At 49.2% G+C, this 15147-nt stretch overlaps 1 protein-coding gene across 1 annotated transcript in view; it reads right to left on the reverse strand.

The window, feature by feature from the left end:
• The window catches only part of LOC100452660 (polycystin-1-like protein 2), a 51964-nt gene that overhangs the window by 34121 nt on the left and 2696 nt on the right, over positions 1–15147 (reverse strand). Inside the window, exons 2-5 of the mRNA XM_054535069.1 lie at positions 13615–13776; positions 12365–12550; positions 4576–4686; positions 3574–3721 (exon numbers count right to left, since the gene is read on the reverse strand). Of these exons, the coding sequence (XP_054391044.1) occupies positions 3574–3721; positions 4576–4686; positions 12365–12550; positions 13615–13776 (607 nt within the window). The remainder of the gene's footprint in view (positions 1–3573; positions 3722–4575; positions 4687–12364; positions 12551–13614; positions 13777–15147) is intronic.

A 15147-nucleotide genomic window follows, 5' to 3' on the forward strand; every position in this document is an offset into this window, starting at 1 on the left:
TCCAGAACACTTTGAAGACAAAACAGAATAGAGTGCTCAGCTTCCATGTCTCTAGCCTGAGTCACTATATCCCTAAAAAGATAAAAGACTGGTCCTTTTCTTACATATAAGATAATGTCTGGCCGGGCGCGGTCGCTCACGCCTGTAATCCCAGCACTTTGGGAAGCCGCGGCGGGCAGATCACGAGTTCGGGAGATCGAGACCATCCTGGCTAACACGGTGAAACCCCGTCTCTACTAAAAATACAAAAAAAAAATTAGCTGGGCATGGTGGCGGGCGCCTGTAGTCCCAACTACTCGGGAGGCTGAGGCAGGAGAATGGCGTGAACTCGGGAGGAGGAGCTTGCAGTGGGCCGAGATCGCGCCACTGCACTCCAGCCTAGGTGACACAGCAAGACTCCGTCTTAAAAAAAAAATAGATAATGTCTGAGATGGCTAGTGATTATGCTTTTGCAATCTACAACAAGAATTTTTTTTTTTTTTTTTTTTTTGAGACAGTGTCTTTCTCTGTTGCCCAGGCTGGAGAGCAGTGGCACGATCTCGGCTGACTGCAACCTCCGCCTCCCAGTTTCAAGCTATTCTCCTCCATCAGCCTCCTGTGTCGCTGGGAATACAGGCATGCACCACCACGTCCGGTTAATTTTTTTTTTTTTTTTTTTATAGTAGAGATGGGGTTTCACCATGTTGACCAGGCTGGTCTTGAACTCCTGACCCCAAGTGATCCGCCCGCCTTGGCCTCCCACAGTGCTGGGATTACAGGCATGAGCCACCGAAGCCGGCCAACAAGATATACTTGAGTCATCTAGAGGCAGATGTACTCTCGCACCCAAACTTTGATGTGATTTTACGTGGACTGAACCTCCACAACCCATATAGAAGCTGTGAGCTGAAACACTGTTTTGGAGCAGGCTGGCAGAACCTCTTCGAAAGACTCCTCCCAGTCTGTAGTTCTCAGTCTACGGTCCTGAATAAAACTAACTTTAATTATTTAAAAAGCTTGATTTTTCTTTAGTTGACAGACCCCACCTACGTTAGACTGGCTAGCATCAACAGCTCTTGAGGACCAGGCTCCTGCTGAGTTTTTCAGCATCTTTCATTTTTCCACAGAGTCCTAAACTCCAGGCATGGCGAGGTGCTTGTAGTTATTTGAATACGCCACATGCTTTCGGGTCCATGCTACTCTCTTTTCTCTAGATCCATTGCTCTTGCCTCATAATTCTGGTTCCCCGAGAGAGGACTTTAGCTCTAGGTCACTCTAAGGCTCGTGTTGTTTTGTGGATTATTGGTTTCCGACAAATCTCTGCACTCCCAACATCAGCTGTGTGCAGCAGCCGCTTAACGGAAGAACAATGTCAATCCCTAGATTTGCCAGAAGGTGGCGCTTAGCTAACCAACGCTGGATTCACACAGATTTCACCACATGCAAATTGTTCTGTAAGGCCCGTAATACAATTTCAGAAATGTGGAAAATTTTCCATGACAAACACAGAAAAAAAAAAAAGGCCCTCTATGCAAATGAATATAAGGCAAGGTAAAAAGGAGCTTCTAACAGAGAAGTCTTCTGACTTCTATGCAATGCAATTCTTCCCAGGAGCTCTTATTATTTATCTACAATGGATACAAAGGGTTTGATTTAAAAATCTCACCTCTTAGACTAATGAGGAGTTAAGAAAAAGTAGGAGACTGTACCAACACATAAGAGAAAAGCACAGTGATATTTACACAAAAAAAGTGGCTTCTGTACATTCAAAAATCAAAATTCATGCTATTTTCCATATGATAAACTGAGTTCTGTGGCTGCTAGTATCGATAAGAAGGCATCAGAAAGGCATTTCCCAGTGTTTATAAAAATGATTTTTAAAAGGTGGGTGGTGACCAGGCACAGTGGCTCACGCCTGTAATCCCAGCACTTTGAAAAGCCAAGGTGGGCAGATCATCTGAGGTCAGGAGTTCAAGACCAGCCTGGACAACATGGCAAAACCCCATCTCTACTAAAAATACAAAAATTAGCTGGGCATGGTAGTCCCAGCTACTCGGGAGGCTGAGGCAGGAGAATCGCTTGGACCTGGGAGACGGAGGTTGCAGTGAGCCGAGATCATGCCACTGCACTCCAGCCTGGGTGACAGAGCAAGACTCCGCCAACCCTCCCCCCAACAAAAAAAAAGGTGGGTGGGTAGTTTCAAGGTCCAACTAATCTTTAATGTAAAGGAAGATGGACTATTTGGGTGGGGCAATGGTGGAGGAGGTGCCACTATCTATTTCCTTTGAAAGAGAAAAAAATGCCAGTGATTGCTGCTTAGAGCTAATGCCCAGAGAGACTGCAAATGTCAAACAGTGCTCACTGTGTCTTAGATTTTAATCGCACAAAAACTTCCAGAGAGTAATACAACAAACACCCTTGGATTTGCCATCCAGACTTAACAAACATTAACATTTGGTCCCATTTGCTTCTGTTCTAAACCATTGTTTATCACTGAAAAGTCCTGTGTAGCTGCGGGTCATAGCGGGGCTACATTTAGGCAATTTTGACTTATGCCAAATTCAAGTTCTACAAGATTTGGGGGCTGAAAGATTGTGTAACTTACAATCTGTCGTTTTCTTTATAAACTCATAGCAGTCAGGAAGAAACCCACAGAACAATGGCATAGGTATTTGTGTCACCCAGACATTTGCCCCCAAAGCATCACTGCATCTAGTTTCTCATTCGACACCATGAAACATTCAAGGCAGCCACGAACATAAATGTGACAGGGGGCCGTGTGCTGTGGCTCACGCCTGTACTACCAGCACTTTGGGAGGCCGACAGGGTAGATCACCTGTGGTTAGAGGTTCGACACCAACCTAGCCAACATGGTGAAACCCTGTCCCTACTAAAAATACAAATATTAGCCAGGCATGGGGGCACATGCTTGTAGTTCTAGCTACTTGGGAGGCTGAGGCAGGAGAATCGCTTGAACCCAGGAGGTGGAGGTTGCAGTGAGCCCAGATCGAGCCACTGCACTCCAGCTTGAGCGATGGAGCAAGACCCTGTCTCAAAAAAAAGAAAAGAAAAGAAAAAGAATACCTGTGAGGTAGAGTGTTTGCAAAAGTAGCAGCAACAGTTCCTCCCATCCCATATGGGAGCACCTCGCAGTGTGGCTCCACGCTCCTTCTATCAGTAGGTGGGGTCTACTCCTCCACCTCTTGAATCTGGTCTTGGCCATAGAACTTGCTTTGGCCAACGGTATCTTAGAAAATGTAACACAAGCAGAGATTTGAAAAAATGTTTGCACATCAGGCTCTGCTGCTAGGAACATTTTGCCACTGTGTGAATGAGCCTAGGCTAACCTGTTGGGTGATGAGCAGCATATGCTTCTAGCTGACATCCAGCTGACCACTAGGTATGTGAGTGAGTGAGGTCTTCCCGGACAGCCCACCCCAGCCAACTCCACTCAGACAAGAAAAGCCGCCCAGCTCTCCAAAGAACTGTAAGAAATGGTAACTATTGTTTTAAGCCACCAAGTTGTGGGTTGGTTTGTTATGCGGCAAAAAACTGATGATACAACCTGGCTCAAGGCTCAGAGATTTCTCGTACCTCGGCGGGTTGTAGGGATCAAAAGTGTGGCCATCTCCTGTACTAATTATACAGGACAGGTTTCCTATGTAGGGTGAGAGGAGCCACGCCAGGGAGATGGTGACATTGTCAAAGATGAAACTCTCACTGGACACCATCAGCTGCAGGGCTGTGGATTAAAACACAAAATGCTGCATGCACTTGTGAAGCAAAATTGCACATTTCTGTTTATAACCGACTCTCTTCTGGCTACCTGTCCAGTATTTTTATGTGGGTCTTTTTTTTTTTTTTTTTCCCCCTCACAGGGTCTTGCTCTTTCACCCAGGCTGGAGTGCAGTGGTGTGATCATGGCTCACTGCAGCCTCAATCTCCCCAGGCTCAGATGATCTTCCCACCTCAGTAGAGACTGAGTAGCTGGGACTACAGGTGTGTGCTATCATACCTGCTAATTTTTATTTTTATTTTTTGAGACAGGGTTTCACTCTGTTGCCCAGGCTGGAGGGCAGTAGCGTGATCTCTGCTCACTGCAACCTCTGCCTGCTAGGTTCAAGCGATTCTCCAACCTCAGCCTCCCAAGTAGCTGGGACTACAGGTGCATGCCACTAGGGCTGGCTAATTTTTGTATTTTTTGGTAGAGACAGGGTTTCACCATGTTGGCCACTGGTCTCGAACTACTGACTTCAAGTGATCTACTCCCCTCAGCCTCCCAAAGTCCTGGGATTACAGGCATGAGCCACCACATCCAGCCTAACTTTTATATTTTTTTGTAGAGACGGGGTTTCTCCACGTTGCCCAGGCTTGTCTCCAACTCCTGGGCTCAGACTATCCTCCTGCCTCCCAAAGTGCTGGGATTACAGGCGTGAACCACCGCGCCCAGCCAAGTGGAGCAATTTTGAATGAGGGAGTGTCTTAGCACACAGAGATCGGCCCATGTGGGTGGCTGCTGTCTCTGTTTTCAGGGGAAGCTGGACATGCCGTGAAATCAGAGGGAGATTTCTATGCTCAAGCAAGTTGGGGACTCACCTTCCCGGCACTGGTACTGCACCCACAGGTAACTGCCCTGAGTCGGACACAGGTTTCCAAAGTAGGTCTCATCTGCTGCCACCTGGCAGGCCTGTAGCCCCTGGCACTGGCCTGGGAAGCATGCACATTCCAGTGGAAGCAGGAATGGTGTGCAAGACAAAAGAGGATACATTCAACAGAGCTGTACAGAGATGAATGGCCTCTCACCCACTCATTCATTTACCCACCATCCGCCCAACAAATAGCTTTTGATATCTCCTGAAGACCAGGCACTGGGCTAGATACTCAGGGGACGGAGAAGTAGGATTTCTGTCCTCAGGTAGTTCAGGGTCTAGCATCCTGGTCTCAAACTTCAGCTTGCACCAGATCCCCCTGTGGGTCTTGTGAAGATACCACATTCCAGACCCTACCCTCAGCAACTCTGATTCAGTGCAGCTGGAGAATATGCATTTCTAACCAGTTCCTATGGGATGCTGATCCTGACATTGCTGGCCCAGGGACCCCACTTTGAGAACCACTGGTCCAGTAGCATCTAGTCAGATGGCCCAAAATAGAAATCTACAGCCAGAAAACCAGCAGAGGGGGCAAGATTAGGAATCCTGCATCTATCAGTGTGCCACGTGCCCACAGAAGGGAGGAGCAGGGACAGCCCATTCCAGAAACTTCACGGTCATCCAGCACCTCTCCCTCCTGCCCAGTGAGATGTGTTAGATGCCCTCAGGGAAGCCTGGGAGAAAGAAACAAGTCCAGAACACCCACCTGTGCTTTTCCCAGTTACCTGCTAGGTCCCACTTCTTCCGGGCAGTTGGCCCTGGGCCCACAGAGCCACCCTCACCCTGCCCTGCTTGTATCACAGGGAACTACATTTTCCAGACTCCCTTCGCCGCTGGCTCCCAGGTAGCCTTGGCCAATGGCCGGCACTGGTGAAAGACTGGAGGGTGGTGTATTCATTTCCAAACACTGTTGTAACAACTTACCACTAACTTAACGACTTCAAGCAACATAGATTTGGCTGGGAGGTGTGGCTCACACCTATAATCCCAGCACTTTGGGAGGCCGAGGTGGGCAGATTACCTGAGGTAAGGAGTTCGAGACCAGCCTGGCCAACATGGCGAAACCCTGTCTCTACTAAAAATACAAAAATTAGCTGGGCGTGGTGGCACATGCCTGTAATCCCAGCTACTCGGGAGGCTGAGGCAGGAGAATAGCTTGAGCCTGGGAGGTGAAGGTTGCAGTGAGCAGAGATCGCGCCATTGCACCCCATCCTGGGTTACAGAACGAGACTCTGTCTCAAAAAAACAAAAAAACAAAAAAACGCAGATTTTTGTCCGGGTGTGGTGGCTTATGCCTGTAATCCCAGCAATTTGGGAGGCTGAGTCAGGTGGATCACTTGAGGTCAGAAGTTCGAGGCCAGCCTGGCCAACATGATGAAACTCCATCTCTACTGAAAGTACAAAAATTAGCTGGGTGTGGTGGCACGCGCCTGTAGTTCTAGCTACTTAGGAGCCTGAGGCAGGAGAATCACTCGAACCAGGGAGGTGGAGGTTGCAGTGAGCTGAGATTGCGCCACTGCACTCCAGCTACAGCAACAGAGTGAGACTTTGTCTCAAAAATAAAATAAATAAAAATAAAACAGCACAGATTTTTTAAATCTCACAGTTCTGTATGGTGGTCAGAAGTCTGGGTGGGCTCAGCTGGCCTCTGCTCATATCACAGGGCTGACACCAAGGTGTCAGGGCTGTGTTTCTTTTCTTTTTTTTAATTTCTTTTGAGATGGAGTTTTGCTCTTGTTGCCCAGGCTGGAGTGTAGTGGTGCGATCTCGGCTCACTGCAATCTCTGTTTCACAGGTCCAAGCGATTCTCCTGCCTCAGCCTACTGAGTAGCTGGGATTACAGGCATGTGCCACCACAACCAGCTAATTTTGTATTTTTAGTAGAGATGGGGTTTCTCCATGTTGGTCAGCCTGGTCTTGAACTCCCGCCCTCAGGTGATCCACCTGCCTCGGCCTCCCAAAGTACTGGGATTACAGGTGTGAGTCACTGCTCCTAGCCATTTTTTTTTTTTTTTTTTTTTTTTTTGAGACAGAGTCTCGCCATGTCACCTAGGCTGGAGTGCAGTGGTGCCATCTTGGCTCACTGCAACCTCTGCCTGTCAGATTCAAGCAATTCTCCTACCTCAGCCTCCTGCATAGCTGGGGCTCCAGATGCGCACTACCATACCCAGCTAATTTTTGTATTTTTAGTAGAGACGGGGTTCCACCATGTTGGCCAGGCTGGTCTTGAACTCCTGACCTCAGATGATCTACCCACCTCAGCATCCCAAAGTGCTGGGATTACAGGTGTGAGCCATCATGCCCAACTGGCTGTGTTTCTTTCTGGAGGCTCTAGGGAAGGATCTGCTTCCAATCTCATTCTTGTTGGCAGAATTCAGCCCTCAATTCCTAGAGGCCTCTTTTCAGTCCTTCCATGTGACCCCTGCATCTCAGAGCCAGCAACACGGCATCAAACCTGTCTCACACTTGGAATCTCTCTGACTTCTCATTTTCCCACATCTGTCTTCTGCTTCTAGCCAGAGAAAGTTCTCTGCTTTTAAGGGTTCATGTATTTAAACTGTGCACAATTGCACATTCCAGCATAATATTTCTATCCTAAAACCAACTGATTAGCAACCGTAATTACATCTGCAAAGTACCTTTTGTCACGGACGTTAACATAGCCCCAGGCATGATGTCTCATCATACCCACAGCTCCATGGATTAGGATAAGAATTCCTGAGGGCCATAATTCTGCCCCTGCTAGACAGAAAGAGGTGGGAAGCCAGGGTACTTCTCATCCTGCCTCTCACAGCAGCTTCCCTGTAGCTCCAGCTCCCTCTGGACGGGCCCTCCGCACACGGTCCTATCTCCCACCGGCAAGCTCTGCCATGGCTCTAATATCTACTGGATGATCCTGACTTCTGATTTTGGCAAAAAACATCCTTTCCAGTTATCCTGCCGGCCTTTAAGGGTGGCAGCAGCTTTCCATGGCTGCTAATCTCAGTCCTGCAGCAGCATCCTTTGGCTCCTCTGCACTTTCATGACTTGGGAAACCAATTCCCTGCATTAAATTCCTTCTATTGAAAGACCTAGTTGATGCACCCCTCAATCTGAGTTATTCCCATTATGTATATCCACAGCACTACACTATAATCTCCAAAAGAGTGGGAGGGTTTATTTTCTTCTTGTTTTGTTTATTTTTTTGAGACAGGGTCTCGCTGTGTTGCCCAGGCTGGAGTACAGTGGCATGATCTTGGCTCACTGCAACCTCTTCTCTGGGTTCAAGCGATTCTCCTGCCTCAGCCTCCCAAGTAGCTGGGATTACAGGCACATGCCACCACACCTGGCTAATTTTTGTATTTTTGGTAGAGACGGAGTTTCCCCATGTTGGCCAGGCTGGTCTCAAACACCTGACCTTAAGTGATCCGCCCACCTTGGCCTCCCAAAATACCGGGATTACAGGCATGAGCAACCGTGCCCAGCCTCTTGCTTTTTTTAAGCATCTCTTCTCCCCTGGCACAGCAGTTCCCCCAATGGAAGCTCCAATTAACAGGCAGCTGTCAGCATTTAACTAGACTCAGACCCCACCCCCCAGGATTCTGATTCAGTAGGTATGGGGTGCAGCTGGAGAGTGTGCAGTTCTAACAAGCTCCCAGGGGATGCTGATCCCAATACTGCTGGCCCAGAGCCGGCTAGAAGAGAGCATGCAGGAATGTCAACTCCACTTGCAGAGTGCATACAAGGTGCTACACTCTTCCCCCATGTTCTCCTGACCCTCACAGGAGCCCCATGAAACTTAGAAAGATTGTGCAACTTGCCTGGATCACCCAGGCAGCAGGGGCTGAGCTGGGATTTGAACCCCGACCTGCCGCCCTTTTGCCATGTACCCTGCTGCCCACATCCCAGGGGTTTCTGCCCCATCCTTGGACTTGGTCTAAGCAGTTTGCACTGGGGGTGGCAGCAGGGCTCACCTTCCAGCTCACAAATTAAACCACACAAAATATTCAACATCCCCTTGTAATGGATAAACTGCCTCAAGACGCAGAGGCCACGTCCCTGCTGAGGTTTTTTTCTAATACTGTTGTTATCCAGCGAGACCATCCTGGGCTCTCTCTCCACCATCACGGTTCATACTGCAGTCCACACCTGAGCCTGCCACCTCATGTCCTCACCACCTTGTCCCCCAGTCTTTCTCCTGGCTGGATCCTGCACTTCCTTCACAGCCAGGCTCCTGATGCTGCCCCCATATAGCTTTCCTGAGCCCCACCTCCACCCCGTGATCCGGGGGGCCCCTCTGATCAAACGGGAACACGAACCACCACCACATCTCTGTTCTCAGATTAAATAGACTCAAAGAGAGGTCTAATTCCAGAACCTGAGGACAGAGTTTTTTCTATGACTCTTCGTAGCCGCATATAATCCACTTAAAAAAAAAAAGTTAACTAAATCTGATCTAATTCCAGGATTTAACACGCCTTGCAGACAAACTTTAAAATCCCTTCAGGTCCCCAGATGACTTGAGGCTCAGAATGTGGCCCAAAGACACTTGGGATCCTAAGTGGCATCACTTGAGAGCGAGTTGGAAATCAAGTGGGAGGTTTTTAAAATTTTTTGGTTCACTGCAACATCTCCAGGACATAGAACAGTACCTGGCACATAGTAGGTACAAAATAAGTTTTGCATGACTAAATAGATAGTGTTTGCTCTTCTGGGTTGCAGCATTTTTCACAGCATTAGTTAATTGCCTGTGTATCACTGTCTCCCCACTGCGCCACGAGCTCTTTGAAAAACAGTTTGGGCCAGGTCCGGTGGCTCATGTCTGTAATTCCACCACTTTGAGAGGCCAAGGTGGGTGGATCACTGGAGGCCAGGAGTTACAGACCAGCCTGGCCAACATGGTGAAACCCTTTCTCTACAAAAAATACAAAAATTAGCTGAGTGTGGGGGTGCTCGCCTATAATTCCAGCTACTTGGGAGGCTGAGGCAGGAGAATCGCTGGAGCCCGGGAGGCGGAGGTTGCAGTGAGCCAAGATTGTGCCACTGCACTCCAGCCTGGGCAACAGAGCAAGAATCCGCCTCAAAAACAAAACAAAACAAAACAAAACAAAACAAAAAAACACGTGTTTATTGGCTAACTGAATGAATGAGGGACCAGGGTGCTTAGATACAGACCCCGTGGGATCCTCTCTGCGCTCCTCCTCCGACTCCCACAACAGGGTGCAGGGCTCCCCTCTAACGTGCTCTCTGAGCTGTGGGTGCCACATTTCAGGAACTTGCAGCTGAGCCTTTGAGGAAACAGGCCCAGCAGTGCCTCAGTGAGGGAGGTACATCCATTCTCCCGTCAGGGGCCCTTTCTCCTTGCAGGGGCCACAGCCTCAGGAACGCTGGAGTAAGAAGAGTCAGTGAAAACCAGCCAGCTGATTTTAGCATTTCCTTTCCCCATGCCTGCTCCAAAAGGCAGGAGGACAGAGGAGCCATTCTCAGTTCCCCAAGGCAGGAGGAAGTTCTGGGAGTACTGGCGTCCCTCCCTGAATCTTCAAAGGGTCTTTGGGCAGAAGTAGAGGTTCAGAGGAGAGTGCCAAGATGCACAACTGGGGAGGATGGCTCCCAGGACCTGAGGCTTGCAGCCTGGCCACAGGGGGCTATGTCCTCATTTAGCCAAGAAGCAGCAGACCACTTGCCTTCCTGGACCCTCCAGGGGGGACAGTGGTGACTGCAACAGAAAGAAGAGGGTTCCCCAATGTCCTGGACCAGGGAAGTCTCTGAAGAGTTTTTACCTCCCAGCAGGGTGCAAGAAACCCCCCATAATCCCGGAAATTGAATCCTGGTCACTGGGCAAGCGCAGCTCAGAAGTAGATTTAATCCGATTTAGAAAAACAAAGCCCTAGAGTAACTCTCCCACGTGAATAAGACACCATCCATCAGGAGCTTGGCTTCAGCGTTATTCACAGTCACAAAGATTAAGAACAAACCTTTCTCAACAAGAGAAGAGACAAATGACAGCACAGTTACATAATAGATGAAACAAATAAACCAGCACAACATGTATCAAGATGGATAATACATCTCAAAAACATGCTGTTGAGCAAAACACAAGAACCAAAACAAAAAGAAAAATGCATTCTGTAGAATGACACACAATATGATACCATTTACATAAACAATGAAACCCTGCAAATATACCATTTATATAAACATTAAAATTCTGCAAATATGATACCATTTATATAAACATTAAAACCCTGCAAAGCGGCCGGGCACAGTGGCTCACACTTGTAATCCCAGGAAGGCCGAGGTGGGCAGATCACCTGAGGTCAGGAGTTCGAGACCAGCCTGGCAAACATGGTGAAACCCCATCTCTACTAAAAATATAAAAAATTAACCGGGTGTGGTGGCACACACCTGCAGTCCCAGCTACTCGGGAGGCTGAGGTGCAAGAATCGCTCGAACCCAGGAGGCAGAGGTTGCGGTGAGAAGAAATTGTGCCACTGCATTCCGGCCTGGGTGACAGAGTAAGACTCTGTCTCAAAAATAAATAAATCATAAATTTAAAAAATAAATTTTTAAAAAGCCCTGCAAAAGCAACAGTCTGTAGTGTTTAGGAATATGTGTCTAGAAGGTGAAAATAAAGCAGGTGCAGTGGCTCATGCCCGTAATCCCAGCATTTGGGGAGGCCGAGGCAGGCGGATTGCCTAAGCTCAGGAGTTCGAGATCAGCCTGGTCAACATGGTGAAACCCCGTCTCTACTAAGAATACAAAAATTAGCAGGGAGTGGTGGCACCTGCCTGTAATCCCAGCTACGCGGGAGGCTGAGGCATTAGAATCGCTTGAACCCAGGAAGCAGAGATTGCAATGAGCTAAGATCGGGCCAATGCACTCCAGCCTGGGCAAGAGAGAGAGAGAGACTCTGTCTCGAAAAAAGAAAGAAAGAAAGAAAACAGAGAAGCATGAAGCATGCATGCAATTAAGAAACACTGAGTTCATAATGGGAACAGGACTGTGGAGGGATCCACAGGAGTCTCCTAATGTTCATTTTTCTTTTTCTTTTTTTTTTTTTTTTTGAGACAGGGTCTGGCTCCATCGCCCATGCTGGAGTGAGATGGCCTGATTTTGGCCCGCTGCAACTTCCGCCTCCAGAGCTCAAGCGATTCTCCTGCCTCAGCCTCCCGAATACCTGGGATTATAGGTGTGTGCCACCAGCCCAGTTAATTTTTGTATTTTCAGTAGAGATGGGGTTTTGCCAGGCTGGTCTTGAACTCCTGACCTCAGGTGATCCACCCACCTCGGCCTCCCCAAAGTGCTGAGATTACAGGCATGAGCCACCACGCCCAACTGTATTCATTTTTCTAACGAGGGAATCTTAAGCAAATTTGGCATGGTGTTCAGATCTGATGAAGGTGGGTAGCAGAGTTGTGGGAGTTCATTACAGTGTCTTCTATTCTTGTCTCTATGTTTGGAGTATTTCAAAAATTAAAAAATTAAGTTAAAAAAGTGATGTTTCCTGCATCCAGCAGGGGTTGAGGCACACCATGCCCACCAGATCCATGGCTGGGTTTGATGTCGGGGTGGGTGGGCCACAGCCACCTGCTTCCCTGCTCCGTGCCATGGGCAGGGACTGGCCAGTTTTCCCACATGTTGGAGGCCCACGGTCAGAGATGAAGATTATCAGAGGCTTCTGGAACCCTTTGCTGAGCACAGGATACCAGCAACTGCCCTCTGCTGGCAGCCAGAGCTTCAGAACCCTTGGGCCCTACCTGCCACCTCATCCTTGACGTTGGCCCAGCTGCATCCCTGCTCCAGATCTGAGGGATGCCTGGCATCCTGGGTGCAGAAATGGGGGTTCTGGCGCCCGTAGACGGCATCCTGGACCTGGATGACCTGCCCCGAGCCACAGTGCATGGTGGCATTGAGTCCCTCGCAGGCCAGGCTCTGGCCAACCCCTGAGGCAAAGGGAAGGCAAGACATTAGGGGGGCTCACAGTTACAGACAGGTGAGTGCTGGTTCACAGGAAGAGGAGGGTCCCGGGGGTTGGGCTGAGATGCAAGAACCAGATAGAAGCTGCTAGGCAGGGGGTGAGAAATAGAATATGATTGTCGGCAGCATTGTGCTGAGCCAGGTTCCCTGGGATCACATCCAGCCCAGCCACACACTGTTGTGTGACCTTCAGCAAGTTAGTTAGCTTCTCTGTGCCCCCACTGTAATACTAAACCTCATGCAGGCCAGGCTCCATGGCTCACCCCTGTAATCTCAGCACTTTGGGAAGCCGAGACGGGCAGACCACTTGAGGTCAGGAGTTCCAGACCAGCCTGGCCAACATGGCAAAACCCTGTCTCTACTAAAAAAAAATACAAAAATTATCTGGGGATGGTGGCTCGCACCTGTAATCCCAGCTACTCGGGAGGTTGAGACAGGAGAGTCACTTGAACCCAGGAAGCGGAGGTTGCAGTGAGCCAAGATCACACCACTGCACTCCTGCCTGGGTGACAAAGCAAGACTCCATCTCAAAAAAACAAAAAAACAAAAAAAACAAAAAAAACAGAGCAGGAAAGACAGAAACAGAGATGAGACAGGTGGGTAGGCAGGAAGGTGCGCAGGTGGATGGAGACAGGGCAGGGATGAGTGACGGAGCATCACGTGGACAGAGAGAGATGCATAGAGACAGGGAGAGAAAGCCGCAGACAGAGGTAAGGTCAGAGAAACACACACAGGTCAGCTCTTCAGCAGGGAGACGGGGACAGACACCAGCAGGCCCTGAAGAGCAAGAGGGAGACAGAGAGAGACAGGAAGAGAGTCAGAGACCAAGGGAGAGAAACAGGAAGAGTTAGAGAAAAAGAGAAGGGGAAGAAAGACCCAGAGAAAACTGACACAGAGGAGGCGGCAAGAGAAAGAGAGGGTCAGAGAGATGCAGGCGGAAACAGGAGGGAGAGGCGAGCCTGGAGAGAGGTCCGCAGGCAGGCAGGGAGACAGGGTGGGAGATGGGGACTCAGGGGCACGGGCCACTCACGGAACTCGCACACGAAGGCGAAGGTCTGGGCGCAGTCCGAGGCCACCCACTCAGAGGAAGGGCCTCTCTCGATGTGGCCACAGGTGTCAGGGGCAGCGGTGGCCTGCCCTCCATGCCAGTTGCTGTAGGTCACATTGGAGGTGTCCAACCAAGTCCCCGGTCCTGGAAGGGCAACACGACCACCAGGACTCAGCAACTGTCTTCAAACTCCATTTATACAAATGCAGGGCTCAGCCCTGCTCTGCCGCTGGTGTGCAGCAGGTCAGCAATTAATTTTGATGGGCTGGAGACCTCTCTCTCCGGGACCAGTAAAGTTCTCTTTCTCACTGTCATCTTCAAACACTCAATGTAAGAACTGGAACACCAAATTGGAGAGCTTGCAAAAGGTGCTTTGATTAAATAAATGAGGCTGCCAGCTCTGTCTAACCATAATCAATAATTTATTTATTTTGAGATGGGGTCTTGCTCTGTCACCCAGGTTGGAGCGCAGTGGTGCCATTTCAGCTCGCTATAACCTCCACCTCCCAGGCTCAAGTGATCCTCCCAACTTAGCCTCCAGAGTAGCTGAGACCACAGGTGCAAGCCACTATGCCTGGCTGATTTTTTAGTATTTCCGGTAGAGACAGGGATTTTGTCATGTTGCCCAGGCTGGCCTCCAACTCCTAAGCTCAAACTCCACCCGCCTCAGCCTCCCAAAGTTCTCGGATTACAGGCATGAGCAACCACACCCGGCCCTGACCACAGTCTAAGGAAGAGCCAGGGGCCAGGCCCAGTGGCTCATGCTTGTGATCCCAACATCCTGGAGGCGGGAGGATCACTTGCACCTGGGAGTTTAAGACCAGCCTGGGCAATCTAGAGCGACCTTGTCTCTACCAAAAAAAAAAAAAAAAAAAAAAAAAAAATTTAGTCAGGCATGGTGCCTGTGGTCCCAGCTACTCGGGAAGCTAAGTTGGGAGGATTGCTTGAGCTGAGGTTGGGGCTACAGTGAGCCATGATCATGCCCCTATACTCCAGCCTGGGAGACAGAGCAAGACCCTGTCTCAAAATAATAATAATAATAATAATAAAAAGTCCAGAAGTGGGCCATGGGATGTTTTAACATATCATCTTCTTCATAAGCTGTGTCCCTTGCCAAGTACACCTGGGCAGTGCTGAGTTAAAACATAAGCAGTTATTGTTACTTTGGGCCTCTTCAGACCCTTGAAAATACTGATGTAACTCTTGAAGAGGAGTGTGTGTGTGTTTGTGTGTGTGTGTGTGTAAAACAGAACCATGTTGAGGACACCAGAGAGCTAGAAAACACTACATATAAAAATTTACTATGGGTTGGGCGTGGTGGCTCACGTCTGGAATCCCAGCACTTTGGGAGGCCAAGGTGGATGGATCACTTGAGGCCAGGAGTTCAAGACCAGACTGGCCAACATGGTGAAACCCTGTCTCTATTAAAAGTACAAAAATTAGCCGTAATTCCAGCTACTAGGGAGGCTGAGGCAGGGGAATCGCTTGAACCCGAGAGGCGGAGGTTGCAGTGAG

This window comes from Pongo abelii, chromosome 18, assembly GCF_028885655.2.
Source record: "Pongo abelii isolate AG06213 chromosome 18, NHGRI_mPonAbe1-v2.0_pri, whole genome shotgun sequence".
Classification (NCBI taxonomy): domain Eukaryota; kingdom Metazoa; phylum Chordata; class Mammalia; order Primates; family Hominidae; genus Pongo; species Pongo abelii.